This window comes from Chrysemys picta, chromosome 2, assembly GCF_011386835.1.
Source record: "Chrysemys picta bellii isolate R12L10 chromosome 2, ASM1138683v2, whole genome shotgun sequence".
Lineage (NCBI taxonomy): Eukaryota > Metazoa > Chordata > Testudines > Emydidae > Chrysemys > Chrysemys picta.
The window spans coordinates 41,789,665-41,807,338 of record NC_088792.1 but is presented as its reverse complement, the minus strand read 5'-3'; the positions used below and the strand labels follow the sequence as shown (position 1 = coordinate 41,807,338).

At 47.1% G+C, this 17,674-nt stretch overlaps 1 protein-coding gene across 1 annotated transcript in view; it reads left to right on the top strand.

Annotated features, from left to right (window-relative positions):
• The window catches only part of LOC101947805 (macrophage mannose receptor 1), an 83,517-nt gene that overhangs the window by 13,438 nt on the left and 52,405 nt on the right, over positions 1–17,674 (top strand). Inside the window, exons 5-8 of the mRNA XM_005308129.4 lie at positions 1,717–1,830; positions 3,865–4,011; positions 10,716–10,898; positions 17,419–17,576. Of these exons, the coding sequence (XP_005308186.2) occupies positions 1,717–1,830; positions 3,865–4,011; positions 10,716–10,898; positions 17,419–17,576 (602 nt within the window). The remainder of the gene's footprint in view (positions 1–1,716; positions 1,831–3,864; positions 4,012–10,715; positions 10,899–17,418; positions 17,577–17,674) is intronic.

Here is a 17,674-nt window from a genome sequence, read left to right as displayed (position 1 = left end):
CCTGTGCTGTAAGTGTCTTCCATTTTTTAAGCTTAGAAAAGGATTATGTTTTCTAATAACTGTATCTAATAATATTTGTAGCATATTTTCCCTTAAACTTTTATTTTCGAGTTAAAAATCCTGTCGAACACAGAAATCATGGCATAGGTAGGACCTCCAGGGTTTCCTGACACATTAAGTTCTTGACTTGTTGAACCTCTTCAGATTGCAGGACCATACTGGTACATTCAAGCACTGTTTCTTTTAGATTACAGAATATGAACAGTCTTGCATCGTATCATCTAGCACAGGGGTTCTCAAACTTAATTGCTCTGCAACCCTCTTCTGACAACAAAAATGACTACTCAATCTCAGGAGGAGGAGGGAACAAAAGCTTAGCCCACCCATGCCCTGCTGCCCTGGGTCAGGGGGCCAAAGCCGAAGCCCAAGGCTGTGGGGCTCAGGCATTGGCTTCAGCCCCAGGCCTCAGCAAGTCTAACACCAGCCCCATTAGAACAGTGTCGCGACCCGCTTTGGGGTCCTGACCCACAGTTTGAGAACTGCTGATCTAGCACATATTTAAATTGCATGATTGACAGCATCAAAGGCATGTTGTTCTAGATATTCTATCACACAAACGTTTTGTTCTAGATATTCTATCACCATGATCCTATACTATTAGCAAAGCAGAAATAAGTGACCCATATCAGTGCAATGTTTTTTCTGAGATCAATGAAGCCCTATGTTAAAATTTGACATTCAGTAGTCAGTCAAGTAACCTTCCAAAGCCTTAAAGAGAAGTAAGAGGTAAACTATAGAATAATAAGCTCTAAACTTGCTAATGCTTACATATGTGAGTAGTCCTATTGACTTCAATGGGACAACCCGTACAAGAAGTTACTTATGTGTATAACTGTTTCCAGGATTGTGATCATAATCTGGAAATTGATTATGGTGATATTGACTTGATCAGTACCAGGAAAATGGTTGCAGACCTGAAAGCAGGTGAAACAGCAGAAGTTGCAAGTCTAACTAGAAGAAAAAGACACAGGGATTATTTTTAATGTCTCTTAATAAAATATGAATAGTATTTTTGCATGCTACAATATCTTGTACATTTTAAGCTCTTTAAATATGTACAGTAATTTATTACTGATTGCCATGAAATACCAAAAATGATGCAGGTTGTGCAAGTGGATGAGTTAATATTTGCTGGCAGAATATTAACTTTCACATTTCTGACTTATTGTGATTTAAACCATGCAACCCTAATGGAGTATTAACATACATTTTGCATTTTATAGTGTCAAAAGTAAAGTGGTTAGTCTTATCTTTGTGTGCATGTGTTTATAGTAGGCACACTTAAAAAGCTCATTCAGTTTTAGATGCATTACTCATTGTAGCAAAATTCTCTGTACTTAAAATTGGGAATACTGGAACCAGTAATACCTTTTAATGCTAGAATGAACTGTAAGTGCCTCCACTGCTTAAACTTCCCATACTTCCCAATAATTTGAAATCAGACTCACTTGATCCGTACAAATTCTGAGTAGTCCTGCTTTGTGCTGGGTTCTAAACGATGAATGAGAGTGGATGGTATTCAAGTCCTCAAGTGACAGGCTGGCTTGAAGCTGCAACAGAACCCTTCTGCAGCCACTACTCCGTAGACTGGAATAGCATCTGCCGTCACTTTGCACCCCAATGGTGACCTTTTCTGTCTTTCTCTTGGTTCTCTAGGATTAACTAGGACACTGAGTTCTTCACTCTGGTTTGGTCTTAACAGTTTGAATTTCAACAGTGGATGGCAATGGAGTGGTGGTAGTCCTTTCAGATACTTAAACTGGGTTCCAGGTAAGTATAAATTGGTTTGGTAATCCATTTCAGAGGCAAAATTTTGCTCTTAGCTCAATGTAATGGATTTCAGCTCCAGTGTTCTACTCCTCCGATGTGCATGGAACTTGTTTAACTTGTGTTAAAAGGAGCTGAATGTGGACATACAACAGAATTCATTTCGTGTTTATCAAGAACAGAATTCTGCACTTAATTCAAAAATAAAAAATAGAAATCAGACCTTCTAAACCCAGAAAAATGTTTGAAAGCTTCATGGTATTTACGTTTTGTTCACATGGCATCTAAATTTCCCATATGTCATATCCTATTTCTCACCTTAGATATAATTAGAGAACTGCTGGTGCTTCATAGAAAACTTTGAACTGTGTTCTTGTTACAGACAATATTACTTGTACATTTGTCCTTTTTAAAATATTTGGGACATTTGCATGAAAACAGGACTTTCTTTTTTAAGCATTAATATGTTTCAGGGCAATTAAATACAAAAATCAATAGGACATGAAGCACTTTATTTTAAGCAGCATAAAAATATTAAGTTCACTGGGTGAAATTCTATAGCATTTGTTATGCAAGAGGTCAGTTATGTACAATAGTGGAGAATGGAATAAATATTACCAAAGAGTGAAAATCACCCTTCATACAGACAGTCAGTGCAAGAACCTCCCTGCTAGTTATATTCAGTACAGGGGCTACACCGGGTGCAATATACTGAGTGCACCACAGACAGACTCTACATACCAGCCCCACATAGGCTGGTGGAAAGCTTTCATTGCTTGAGATGGAGTTGTACCAACGAAGGGGACAGCTGATGGTTTTAAGACTTACATCCACTGTATGTGTTTGTAGGATCAGTAGCAGCCTGGTCATAAATAAATAAATAAAATAAAATTACATAATGAAAAAAACTCAGACTTAAGTGGTCAGATGCCAACATGTAGAGCTAGCCTGTGCCATTCACAGGAGTGTGCAAGCTAAGAACCAGTTTCAGTTGAACGTTCTCATTTATTAAATCAACTTGCTGGTTTTTATTTTACTTTTTATTTTTGATAATGACACCCACATCCGAGAGGAATGTGCATCATATCAATGAAAATATTACTAATAAAGTAATTATTGTAATAATAAAATAGCAGCAATAACATAAAACAATTTCAGTTGAGCATTCTTACACATTAAAAAGTATTGCTTTGCTGTGATATATGAACTATATTCATATATACTTGTATAGATCATATACCTTTTGTGTTCAAAGGCTGAAGAGAAAAACAGGATTAGTGTAATAATATTAAAGCGGATTCAGGAAAACTCTTTTAATTTACTGTAGTGATTTAATTATACAGTAGTTTACTACTTTTCTCCCATAGGTTTTCCCCCACCCTCCTTCCTGGAAGTTCCTTGTCAGTTTCTAGCACAAATATCCTGTTATTGTCATTTGTTTGGACAAGTTGGCAAGCAACTTTTCAGATTGTCATCAGTTTTTGCAGTCAGCTAATTAATTACCTACCAAGTCTTTAAAGTGATAGTCAAACCCTGGACTTGGCCAGTCCACTGCATCTCATTGAAGTGGTCCTTTTCCTGGGCCTGGTAGACTGCCTCTTGTGCTCCAGAGTCTGTGCATTCTTCTTTTGAAAAGGAAAAAACCAAGAGCCTAGCCCTTGCAGTTGTGAAGAAAATCTTCAAAATCTAAACTGGTTAAAAATTGGAGTGTGCAGACACCCTGAAAGAATAGCTCTGAGAAGTGTGAACAGCCCCATTCATCTCAATCAACTGTTTACTCTGAATTCTATTGATTATCTAAATGTCTGCATTGTTAATTATTTCATTGCTGATCAAAGCAGACGAGAAAAAGTTGCTGGAATGATGGGGAAATGATGCTGCATTTTTTAAATCGGACCTCTGCTGATTAAAATTGGTAAAACAGTATTGGAATTAAATGACGAAGAATTACAGAGTAAGGGCCACACAAATGTTTGCTTTAGATAGTGATGTGCTTATATGAAAGTTCTCTGGTTTTGTATCTATTTCTCATCAAAGGAAGTCCCTCCCCAGAGCCTGGGAAAATCTGTGCAGCCTTGAATCCTGGAAAAGGTGCTAAATGGGAAAACCGGGAATGTGATCAGAAACTTGGCTACATTTGTAAAAGAGGAAATGCCACTTTAGAGTCTTTCATTATTCCTTCAGGTAGGTTGGTTGATAAAATAAATCAATAATGGCAATTATTTTAAATGCTATGTAATTAGAGTCTGAAAAGATGAGGAAAGAGTAAGAGTGGCCTCAGGACTCTGCAGATCCCACCTCAGAATGAGGGGGATTCCACTGCACCCCCCCCCCCCATGGCAGTCCTGTCCCACCCACTCCCCACACAATCTGCCTTCTCCCTTGGCCTAAATCCCTGGACTAGCAGAAAGTGGCTGAGTTCCCCTTTCCATGAGCAAACAGAAGGGCCCCTCTGTGCACAGTTCTTGGGGGAATGATGTGCCCCAGAGATGTCATTGTCCGTACATGAAACAGGTTAAAGTCTTTGTTTTGAGCAATGGAATCGTCTAAAACATCAAATTTTCATTTGCTGAAGAGAATCTGTTGCTATTTGTTAACACATTTGATACCTTGTAATATAAAACTAAATACACTTAAAATACTACAGCAACACAGCTGCAGCTGCACCTCTGTAGTGCTTCAGCAAAGACCCTATCTATGCCAATGGGAGGGGTTCTACCATCACTGTAGTTAATCCATCTCCGCAAGAGGCGGTAGCTAGGTTGAAGCTGTACACGGGGGCTTAGGTCAGCTTAGCTATGTCTCTCAGGGGTATGGATTTTTTCAAACCCCTTTGAGACGTGGCTATGTCTATGTAGGTTCCCAGTGTAGACCAGCCTAACTTGCCAAGGCATTTTGGTATCAGGTGGCAATGGAATTTTTTAGAGTATTTTAAGAACTATTTTGTTTCTTAGGAAGAAACATGCATATAGATCTAGGACCAGTTGAATGTATGTAGTGAAAACACAAAGTAGTACTGGGCAGGAAAATACCACTTAGCTTGAAAGCTATTCCCTTAAAATCTCTCTTTGTGCCTTCTCCATACTTTGTCACTGTTTCTGTCCCCCCCAGCATTCCGCTCTCTTTCCAGAAAAATGCCCAGATGTCTCCTTACATCCATATGGTTTTGTTTTCAGTGACTTTTACTGGTAACCTAGTCTATTTCTTAGGGTTACCATACGTCCGGATTTCCCCGGACATGTCCGGCTTTTTGGTCCCCAAATCCCCGTCCGGGGGGAATTGCCAAAAAGCCGGACATGTCCGGGGAAATAGGGAGGCTGGGATCTCCGAATCTGTGTGTGTTGGTCGCCCGCTGTGACATCATCTCGGTGCGACACTCGGCTCCTGCCCAGGGCATGCTGGGGGCTGTAGTCCGGCCGGGCCTCACGCTCCAGGGAGAGCCGGGAGAGGGGAGCGGCCAAGAACTACAACTCCCAGCGGCCCCTGCGACGCGACCAACCTGCCCCGTGAGGCAGCAAGCCGTCGGGGGAGAGGGGGGCGCGGGCCCCTGTCCTTTGGGTGGGGGGTGTCTCTGGGCACCGCTCGGCAGCCATCGCAGGGCTGGGGGGCGCCCCCGTGGGGGTTGTGGACGCCAGCGCGTTGCGGGGACCCGGCACTGTCCGGATTTGCGTCCCCCTGGGGCTGGAGCTGCGCCCCGGGCACCAGTCACGTAGGGTTACCATACGTCCGTTTTTTCCCGGACATGTCCGGCTTTTCGGCAATCAAACCCCCGTCCAGGGGGAATTGCCAAAAAGCCGAACATGTCCGGGAAAAATACCGGACGGGCACTTCCTCTCCCGCGGCTCCTCTGCTCCTCCCCTGACTCAGACTTCGGCTCTGTTTAAGAGCCAAGCTGCCCGAGCCAGCGCTACCGGCTTCGGGCAGCCCCCCGTGCCTCCGGACCCCGAGCCGCCGGCCGGGCACTTCCCTTCCCGGGCTCCAGCTGCTCTGCTCTGGCGGCGCAGGGTCTGGAGGCAAGGGGGCTGCCCGAAGCCGGTAGCGCTGGCTCGGGCAGCTTGGCTCTTAAACAGAGCCAAAGAGTCAGGGGAGGAGCAGAGCAGCTGGAGCCCGGGAGGGAAAGTGCCCGGCCGGGGGCGCAGGGTCCGGAGGCATAGGGGCTGCCCAAAGCCCGAGCGCTACCGGCTTCACGGGTTTGCCGGGCAGCCTCCAGACCCTGCACCCCCGGCTGGGCTCTTCCCCTCCCGGGCTCCAGCTGTGCTGGGGAAGCGCCAGCCGGGGGCGCAGGGTCTGGCGGCTGCCCGGCAAACCGTGAAGCCGGTAGCGCTTGGGCAGCCCTTTTCGCGTGGCTGGGAGGGAGGAGGGGGAGTTAGGGCGGGGACTTTGGGGGAATGGGCGGAGTAGGGGTGGAGTTGGGGCGGGGCCGGGGTGGGAAAGGGGCGGGGCCAGGGCCCGTGGAGTGTCCTCTTTTTTTATTTTTTAAATATGGTAACCCTACTATATCTTTACTACTCTTTGACCAAAATGGTCTGCCTGAATTTCCAAACCTCTAATGGCTTCCAGTGCTGCAATCTACATATACAAAACAATATGCCTGCATACACAGGGTGGTAGGTTTGTAGAATTTTTGGTAGTGCCCAGAACGGGTCCAGGTCCCACCCGCCCCCCACACCTGCCTAAGGCTCTGGGAGGGAGTTTGGGTTTGGGAAGGGGTTTGGGGTGCAGGCTCTGGTAGGGGGTTTGGTGTGCGGGCTCTGGGGTGTAGTTTGGGTGCTGGGTGCAGGCTCTGGGCTGGGACAGGGAGTTGGGGTGTAGGAGGGGGTTTGGGGTGCAGGCTCTGGGAGAGTTTGGGTGCAGGAGAGGTGTGGGCTCTGGGAGGGAATTTGGGTGCTGGGTGCGGGCTTTGGTCTGGGACGGGGTTGGGGTGCAGGAGGGGTTGTGGAACGTGGGGCTGGGCTGGGGATGAGGAGTTTGGGGTGCAGCAGGCAGGCTACCCCCGGGGCTGGGGGCCAGAGAGGACGACTCCCCCAAGCCCTCTCCCCGCTCTGGGGGAGGGGAGGACCCCTCCACGGCCCCTCTCGCACAACACTGACCCAAGCCCCCCCCCCCCCCGACTGTTGTTCAGGAGGTCCAGCCAGGATAAGCCCCCCCACCCCCGGAGTCGACTTGGAGTCACCTGCGGGGGGGAGGAGGGGGGCTGCCATGCGCCCTCTGCAGGTGCAGCAGCCGTCTCAGCCTGCCCCTGGCCCCGCTCCCTGGTAGCCAGTAGCAGCTGGCAAGGGAGCACAGTGTGGAGCTGCAGGGGGAAGCCGCCCACAGCCCAGGGTAGGTAGGGACACTGGACACTGGGCGCAGGCGCATGGGGGCGGCAGGCAGGGCTGGGGGACGCTCCAGGGGAGGTGTGTGGGGGTGGCAGGTGGGGCCGGGGGAGGTGCGCAGGGGTGATGCGTGGGGCTGGGGGAGAGAGTAAGTAAATGCGATGACAGTAGCAATATGGTGTTGGCAGAGATGCACACAGTAAAGCAATTTACTAAATGTCCATTGGGAGTAAGAGTCATGGAAGGAAGCAGGATGTGATCTTGCAAAGTGCTGTGTATCCTCAACTCCCTTTGATGTAAAGGGTAGGTGGTGGCACTTGGTGCCTTCGAGGACCTGGTCCCCAAGAAGGAAGGAAAAAAGTGGCCTAGGTCCCAATACAACAGTGCACTTAAGCACATGTTTGACATTAAGTCAACCCTAGAGATTATGGGTTGCATCTAGCCAGGCTGTGTATATGAGTTATGGGAGAGCAGTGTGTTCATTACATGACAGTCTATAACTAAATGCAATCCAAATGATGGTACTGCAAACTGCCCAAACTATTTGTAGTACCTGTGTTGTCCTTTACTTTTGTAAAGGAAGAGGATTTTCATGAACTCAAGGAATATGTTGGTCTAATGCTGCAAAAATCTATTTTTCCATTAGAGGACCACAGCAATCTAATAAAAAAAAAATTGGCATGGCAAAGTCTGAGGGCTTCAAAGCATTTGAGATGAGAGTTTGCATCTTGACACTGATATGTGGATCACCAGGAGACTATTAATTCCATCTTCATAACTGTCTTATTATTTGTCATCTCTCACCTGTGTTAACCTGCATGACAAGATCTTAAGCAGTTATGTTTTGTTCTCTCTACTCTTGCTTTTTCATCTCTCATAGTCTAAATGTAGCGTGTGTCATATGGGATGAGGACTTCTACATAGTGCCTGGATTTGCTTGTCCAAAATTTGATTGTCTTAGATATTGTTGCCCCTTTTGGCGTGAGCAGGTAGCTGAAGTTCAGGAACTCAGAGTTGTTTCAGTTAGGATGAGAAATAGATTATATGATTCAGGTGCATTCTTGGTATAATCTTCTTTATTTACAAAGAATGTACACAAAGTTTCCCTGAACAGAATAGAAACAAACAGCAGCAGGCAGTTTCCTAGATCAGAAATCCCTTAGTCTGCTACTGCAGCAAATTCTGTGCCCAAGAAGCTGCTCTTCTACTTCTTCTCAGGTTTGCACTCATAACTGCTTCTTCTGTCTTTCTGCCTCCAACACACAACCTGCAACCAATATCCTAGCCCTTACGTTGCTGCCAAAGAAACCTCTCAGTCCTTATGGCTTAGCTGTGGCCTGCCTTGCAGTTTAGTGTCTTGAATGGTGACCTCATGTCCCCCAGCTGTACTGTATAAAGGGCCTTGATTGCACCATCTACACAGCCTGAACGACTGCTTGGCACACCCATTGGCTTTAATGAGGTCTGTGGTTGTCTTTAGTTCCAAGACTCACGTGGTGGCAGCCATTAGCACCAGCACACGAACAGTTCACAGAAGAATGCAAAAATTGTGTTGGACATGCATACAGGGCTAGATTTTTCAAAGCCAGACCCTTACTCCTACAGACATGTCCTGACAAATTTTTAATGGCATATGCCAAAGGAGCATGCTACATTGAGCAGTTGTGCTGTAAATGTGTGTGTATTGCACGAGCAACTGCACACTAATTAGCATCATTCTCGATCTCAAATTGGATGTGCAATTGCAACCTGACACAGCTTTGGATGCCTGTTTAGGTATGTTCAGGGTATATACTAAATCCATCTGCCCAAATGCATCTTCTACTCTACCCCCAATGATCTTAATTATGAAACACTTGAAATTTTTGTGCTACAGGACTTCTGCCCTTGTTCTAGTCCATGTAATGCTGCTTACTAAGCCCATATGTAGTTTATAATTTCTGTGCAACAAGTATGCTAGCTGGCTTTATTCTATTTATGCTAACCTTTGATGGAGTAGCCCGCTAAGGCTGAATTGTATTATGGGGTTTATAAAACAACAAGGTGATTGCTGGCAGTACCCTAGTGCAGCCTCATGTAATGAACTTGGAAACAGAAACATTTGGAGGTCTAATTTTCTTTAATAAAGAAGGAGGAAGGACTTCTTTAGAAAATACTCCTAAAACAACTATTGTTGTTGTTATTGTTTTCTTTCCTAATGCAAGAGAGCCAACTCTCCTGTCTCTCGTTGGACGTATGGGGCTAGTCCATTAAATGCTTATATGTGGGAGTGAAGTTATATACATGGATTTTTGCAGGATTAGGGCTTTGAGATATAAGTACTTCTCAGAGGTGAGGTAGTGCTTCTGTATGTTACTTCTCTCAGGAATTTCTGTTATATGATATCCACTAGCTTCACAATATGAACATTTTATTTTTAATATTTGAAAAAAACCTCTGCCCAAGTATGGAATTTTACAATGTCTATGTGTTTAAATTGTAAGGGGTCTTTCCCCATCTATTATGGGTGCCCAACACTTTCCATTATAATACCCTGTTTTCAGTTGCTTATACTTTGCCAAACTTTAACCATTTGTATGGAAATTTTCCATACCAGGTGTCTGCCTCAGGCTGACTTCTTTCGGGAAGGTTCTGGTAAAATGTCCAGCCACTTCTCAGAATGAGGTTAGGAGGAAATGTGGTGGTTTGAACACATTAATAATATTCTTCCAACCCTTTAATTGAGAAGTGCTAGCATCTCCATTCTTTGGAGCCAGGACTTGACATCTGGCAAGCTGTTTACCTCAATGTCACAAGATGTACCTTTTGCCACTCCAGTGAAAATTCACCCAAATTTGGCCAAATTATAAGCCACCAAAATAATTCAGTTCACACATGCTTAGTAGAGACTTCAGCAGCTAAACCCTTGGAAGACCCTCTCCATCTGCACTGCACCTGATCCCTCCTGACACAGCTTCTGTATGCTGACCGGACTGTGCATGAGCAGTCCTCACAAAGTGACTGAGCATGCTCCATCCTGAGGTAGCAGGGGCTGAGCAGGACTTTGATGACTATTGCTCTTCCCGGCTACCTGGGGCTGCTGTGGCGCTGGGCACAGGCTCAGGGAAGGGAGACTGTCTGCCCTGTGCTGACAGTGCTGCCCCTGCTGGTGTCCAGACATGGAGCTGAAGCAGGAATTCTGATCTGAATGCAGAGGGATGAGAAATGGTAGAGGAAGAGGACTGAGGAGTCAGATTATTAAAGTTTGTATTATAATGCATAGGCACAAGGGGGCTGAATTAAGGTGACACAGATATCTTAATTCCGTCATTGCCTAACTTTTCAGTGTTTGTCTTTGCTATTTTAGCAATTTTTTAACATTTTTTGATGTATTTTTTATTAATCTTCACATGCTAAATGCTTTTAGTCTTACTTGAATGTGCTTTATTTTTCTATGGTGAATTCAGCATGCAATACCAGACAGACCTCGCTACTCTTCATAAAGGACAAAAGGAAAGATGGTGGTTGTTTATGTAATTTTCTATTCCTTTTTTTGTACTGGTCTGAAATCTTTCATTGTCATTTTTCCTTCAGAGACTAATGTGCCTATTAAATGCCCTGCTCAATGGATGTCATATGCAGGTCATTGTTACATAATTCAAAGAGACACCAAAATATGGAAAGATGCCTTAACTTCATGTAGAAAGGAGGATGGCGATCTGGCCAGTATCCACAACGTTGAAGAGTACAGCTTTATTGTCTCGCAGCTTGGGTACAGTGAGTATTTCTATAGGGTCCTATCAATATGTATATTGAATCTTCTAGTAATGCCCCAAGTACACTGGGTGCACTTCAGAAGTTCCAAAAGCTTGAAAGAATCAACTTGTACCAGAGAGATTCCTTATCTTTAAAAGGGGGAAATCTAACAAAACCAGTAGAATCTTTCAGAATGGTGGAACTTTCCACGTATCTGATGCCGTGTTGCCAAAGAATGACGGCACCAAACCTTATGCAGGGTGGGGAGGACATTGTCCTGCTTGCTGGGGGAGAGGGAATAGCACTTTATGGGCAGGGGTGGGAAAGAGGCTCAGAGGCTGCAGCAAAAGAGGTGGTGACGCTGACTCATCCCCCAGCAACCCGAAGGGCTGGGGAGTTGAAAAGGGACTAGCCCAATGGAAGAATCCCCTTTTCCCTGCACAAAGCAGAGCAGCACCCACCATTACTCCCCTTGTAGGTTGCAAAATACCAGGTTTGGTCGGGACCTGCTGTGGGCACCCGTGCACAACATCCTTTCTAGGAGGGCTGGGAAGGAATTTTTCCCTCACCTCCAGTTTGGTGTAGGTGGAGTGGGGTTTTGTTCACCTTCCCTGCAGAGGATTCAGAGAGGGCTTTGTTATGGTGAGCAGGGACGAGAGTTGCAACTGATTATGTAAGTGTGGGGCGGGTGTCCAGCGCAGGTAATCCATAGGGAAGGGATACAGTGACCGTTGGGTGATTGTCATAAGAGGCCATGGGAGGCTAAGCCTCCCCAAACAGCTGGCCTGCCTCCTTTAGCAGCTCTTGCAATGGCAAAGAGAGCAGTGCATTGTGGTAGCTATCGCACTGTGCAATGGGCCGCAGGGTGCTTTGGGAAGGGTTTGCAATGCCTCATGGGGCAGGCACAACGTCATATGATGCAGGTTTCCCAATCCCATTGTTCCATGAGCATCCTACTACATCGCCAGCTACAAAGTGGGGGGAGGAGGGCAGAGTGTGTGACAGGGAGTGTATGGGGAGGGAGGAGATGGTGTGTTTTGTGGGACAGAGAGTGTGTCAGCATGCAGTCTTGTAAGTTCAGACAGCTGCAGGAAGCAACCAGTCCTGAGGCAGGTGAAGGGGAAACTCAGATATCAGCCCCCCCCGCCTCCATCCCCAGCTCTCTGCACAGCAATCTCTCTCTCGCTCACTCTCTCACACACATAGGCCTTGGCTACACTTGCAGATGTACAGCGCTGTGAGTTAAACCTGACTTTGTGCAGCTGAGTAGGGAAAGCGCTGCAATCTGTCCACACTGACAGCTGCCCAGCGCACTGTTGTGGCCACGTTTGCGGCAATTGCAGCGCTATTGGGAGCGATGCATTATGGGCAGCTATCCCACAGAGCACCTTTTCCCATTCTGGCGCCGTGGGTTGTGGGAAGGGGGTGTGGGAAGGGGAATTCTGGGTCCTGTCCCAATGCCCCGTGATGCATCGCTTCGCATCCCAGAAATTCCTTTGTTTCCGTCCACCTTTGGCGCCATCTTTCAACGGTTTCTGTGCAGCGCGATCTGTCTGCGGGAAATGGAGTCCGAACTGCTGAGGCGTATGCTGACGAGTCTTGCCAGTACGTCACATTTGGCTGTCGAACTATTCCTTAAGATCCAAAGTGACAGTGAGAGTGAGGGTGAGGAGTCCGACGATGCTATCGAGCCACGTAACGCGTACGACATGAAATTGGTTGTGGCATTCACAGACATGCTCAGCACCGTGGAACGCCACTTTTGGGCTCGGGAAACAAGCACCGAGTGGTGGGATCACATCGTCATGGAAGTCTGGGATAACGAGCAGTGGCTGCAGAACTTTCGGATGAGAAAAGCCACTTTCATGGGACTGTGTGAGGAGCTCGCCCCCACCCTGCGGCGCAAGGACACGAGATTGAGAGCTGCCCTGCCAGTGGAGAAGCAGGTGGCTATTGCAATGTGGAAGCTGGCAACTCCAGACAGCTACCGGTCGGTCGCAAACCAGTTTGGAGTGGGAAGGTCGACCGTTGGAATCGTGTTATGCAAGTTTGCAGGGCCATTAATCGCATCCTACTCAGAAGAACCGTGACTCTGGGTAACGTGCAGGAAATAGTGGATGGCTTTGCACAGTTGCCTAACTGTGGAGGGGCGATAGATGGGACGCACATTCCTATTCTGGCACCACCCCACCTAGGATCCGAGTATGTTAATCGGAAGGGGTATTTCTCTATGGTTCTCCAGGCGCTTGTGGATCACCGTAGGCATTTCATTGACATTTACACAGGCTGGCCCGGAAAGGTGCATGACGCACGCATCTTTCGGAACACTTGGCTGTTCAGGAAGATGCAGGCCGGGACTTTTTTCCCAGAGCGGAAGATCATGGTAGGGGAAGTTGAAATGCCCATTGTGATCCTTGGAGATCCCGCTTACCCGTTAATGCCGTGGCTCATGAAACCCTACACAGGGAGCGTTGACAGCAGCAAGGAACGGTTCAACTACAGGCTGAGCCGGTGCCGAATGACTGTGGAGTGTGCCTTTGACCTTTTAAAGGGCCGCTGGCGAGCTCTGTATGGGAAGCTAGACTTGGCCGAAAACAGCATCCCCGAGGTTATATCCGCGTGCTGTGCCCTCCATAATATTTGTGAAGGGAAGGGTGAAAGCTTCACTCAGGCATGGACCTCTGAGGTTCAACACCTGGAGGCTGAATTTGCACAGCCAGAGAGCAGGGCTATTACAGGGGCTCAGCGCGGGGCTGCAAGGATTAGGGATGTCTTGAGGGAGCAATTTGAGGCTGAAAACCAGCAGTGATATCTGGTGCCCTGCACGGGAGTGAAGTGCAGTAGTTCCAATCTTTAGGAATCAGTGTTTGCTAAGCAGACTTGCAATGCCTGTTTATTTCCTGGGCTAAGGAGTTGTTTACTTTATGCAGTAATAAAGAATGTTTTCAAACCCAAAGAATCCATTTAGTGAAAAGAAACAAGGGGGTGGAGTGGGGAACAGTACAATCACAGATTCGTGTATGTCCTGTCTAGTGTGCTGTGCAGTGAGTGCTGCACTTCAGGACAGCTATACTGCATGGTGATGGGGGTTGAGTGCAGAGGGTAAGGGTCGTGGTTTTCAGGGCTGGGTGGTGAAGATACTGGTGTTGGAGGCAGCGGGTGGCGTGAAGAACACGGAAGTTGGGGAAAGTGGGTTGGAGGTGACAGTGGGGCACAACGGACAAGGGCTGTGGGGGGTGTGTGGCGTTTGCGGTACTGCTCCTCTTTCTGCATGGCTACCAGCTCCTGGATAGCATCTGCTTGGTGCTCCAGGATGCTTATGAGCCTATCAGTGCTTTGCTGCCGGTGCATGGTGCTTTGCCGCCGGTGTGTTGCGTTTTCCTGGCGGATCCTGCTTTCTCTCTTTCTCTCTCCCTCCAGTCCTGTGCTTTCTCATTCTCTTTAATAGATTGCCACATCACTTCTTGCAACATGTCTTCTTTGCTTTTTTGCAGTCTCTTCCTGAGTCTCTGCAGTCTCTGAGCACGCGATTAGAGGGACGGCTGAGGTCTCAAGGTTGATGCAGTTGTATAGGCAAAACGCAACATTTAACAGAGGCAGCATTGTTTATACCAGACAGAGTAATGATTCCCCCCACACTTAAGGAGTAGAAAACACACAGGGTCTACACAATAGCATAATTTTCTCGTCCGAAACAGAGCACACATATCCCACGGGAGCCTCAACATGGTGAGTAAGGGGGACTGATTGTTTCAGGGCTGCACTGTCCTCTGGGTTTCTGTGCCTGGGGGAGAGCCAACAGCTTCAGGGGGCACCTACACTGAACACTGTCCCAACATTTTCCACAGGAGTTTGCCCTGGACGATATCTCGCTGCTGAGGGTGACCTGGGAAGCAAGGGAGGGTCTTCTACTGCAATGCGGCTTCTGCTGTGACCCATATGCAGCTTGCCTGTGTGCAGCAATGGTCCCCTCGCGGCACAGTGGCGCGGACACGTTAGCCTGGCTGGGACAAGGACTACGGTGGCTCTCCCGATAAACCTGTGCAAGCGAATTGCACACATTCTGGATGAGACATTCGAGGAGATTACCGAGGCTGATTACCACAATGTGATAAACCACATCAGTGCACTATTCTGCATCTAGGCATGCATGCCTAGCCCTCCTCTCCCAAAGAGCCCGCACTGAAAAAATTCCTTCCCGGAAAAAAAAAAAAAAAAAAACGCTTACCGGGAACCTGCTCTTCTGTTTGTCCTCCACCAAGTACCGGCCGCTGCGACTGGCTACCTTCCTCCTGGCTCGAGAAGAGCTCCTGGCTGCATAGCTCCAGGAGTTCTGGGGTGTCTCCATCCGGCCCACCACCATCATTCCTGTTTTCCATCTCCTCCTCCTCCTCCCCCCACACCGGCTCTGAAATGTCCATGGTGGTGCTCGGAGTGGAGGTGGGGTTAACCCCAAGTATCGCATCCAGCTCTTTGTAGAATTGGCAGGTCGCGGGGGGAGCACCCGAGTGGCCGTTTGTGTCACGGGCTTTGTGGTAGGCACTCCGCTGCTCCTTCACTTTAATCCTACACTGCAGGGCGTCCCGGTCATGGCCCCTTTCCATCATGTCCTTTGATACCTTCCCGAAGGTATCGTAATTCCTACGGCTGGAGCGCAGCTGGGACTGTACAGCTTCCTCCCCCCAAACACTGATGAGGTCCAGCAACTCGCCATTGCTCCATGCTGGGGCTCGCTTGGCACGTGGAGGCATGGTCACCTGGAAAGATTCGCTGATAGCACTCCACACGACGCCGGGCTGAGCAAACAGGAAGGGGATTTTTAAAATTCCCGGGGAATGTAAAGGGTCGGTCACATGGTTGGTTACCTGAGGCCAGGGCAGTAGAGTTTGAACTGATGACCAGAGTGGCTAGAACAGGGATTGTGGGATACTGCCGAATAATTCTGGAGGCCATTCACAGCGCATTGGGCGGCCACACTGGCGCCGCAGCACTGCAGCGCCAGCACTGCACTCGCTATTCCTCTCGGAGAGGTGGAGTACATGCAGCGCTGCAACCACGGAGATACAGCGCTGCAAATGCCTTGCCAGTGTGGATGGGGAGTGAGTTACAGTGCTGGGGGCGGCTTTACAGCGCTGCAACTCGCAAGTGTAGCCAAGGCCTTACATACATACATACATACATATGCCTGCCTCTGTGTTCATCAGCACGAGCATGAGCATTCCACATTAATGGTTTGCTTTGTGTCCCAGAGCAGATCAGCACAGCATGCAAGGGTTGTCAGAAACAGCTTTGAAAGGGGAGGGGCGCATGTCTGCAGGGCAGCCAAGTGCAAAACAATGAGCAAAGGCCACTTGAGGGATTATGAGACACTTCCGGAGAGCAATTGATTGCTTTCTGCACTTTACAGTGCAGAAACGTTTACAGTGCCAATACAGTGCTGGAGCCTCTGTGCTTTTAAGGCTTACGACTGTTGTGGAAGTGGGGTTTTTTTTGTCTCCATGGGAGTCATAAGCCTTAAAGCGCAGTCTATGTATATGACAGGTCACAACAAGTGGATACAACAGACAGGGGGAGCACAAGATAACTGTGAGAAATTTGAGATTAGTGCACTAAGCAGTGGTCACACAGCACATCAGACGTCGAGCCATTGTCATGTATTTTGTAGGCATCATGGTTGAGTTGAGTTATAGGAGAGATCTGGAGGAGAATAATATGGTGGCTTTGTGGATTTTTACAGCTGTTCCCCACACATAAAGGGGAGCATGGGGGAAAGTATTAAGGTATTTGTGGGGAAAATGGACTGATAGGTGATAGACTGGCATGATTGTTGGAGTGAAGACAGGGAGTCAATGGATCTGTACTACACAAGAGACGATGGATAAGATGTGAATGACTTGAGAAATTAAGACAAATAGTTTTGCTTGGTGTGGAGGGATGTGAAGAGCGGGAAATCCAAACAGCTCCTACTGCACATTGTAGTTGGGGTAGGAATAAAGTATTCTCAAGAACAGGAATGACCTGCAGTATGTTGGGAAAAGTGACAAGTATTTTGATTGTCAACTCTACAAGATAATGCATAATTTTTTTAAACAATAAGAATGAGGACAATTCTGCTTTGCTCATTGTTTGTACTGAAGAGTAGCAACATAAGGAAAGTACATCCTTTTTTTTTAAAAAAGGGCCATTTTTAGAAATTCATGAAAGGCTATTTAGGTTGCAGCAATTTACAAGAAATCTGAACCTGGAAAGCGGAGCTAAAAGTAATTCAGTTTTTAATGATAATCCAGTTTAGATAAATTAGCATTTTGGAGGAAATCTGAGACCCAGCTATTGTAGTCAGGTTATCTCCGCGGTTTGGGGGATGACCCTTCCTGATAAAATTAGACGTGTGAAGAACAGTCAGCATGTTTTATGAAGCAGAGACTTACTTCCAGAAGCTGTTTCTTAAACTTCCTGAGCATAAATTCTTCACTCTAGAATGGAACTGAAAGTTCATACTGTGTAAAATGATTATTAGCAAATCTCCTAATTTGATTTTTAGAGCCAACGGATGAGCTGTGGATTGGACTGAATGACAATAAGGTTCAGATGTATTTTGAATGGAGTGATGGGACTCCTGTGACATACACCAAGTGGCTACGTGGTGAACCAACCCATGCAAACAACAGGCAAGAAGATTGTGTTGTCATGAAAGGACAGGTAAAGTAATCCAGTTATATCTGTCTCATGTGAGCCTGTTTTTCTTTTTATCCATTTTTCTGTCCAAGAGCGTAGGAATTGGGGGTAATATTATATGA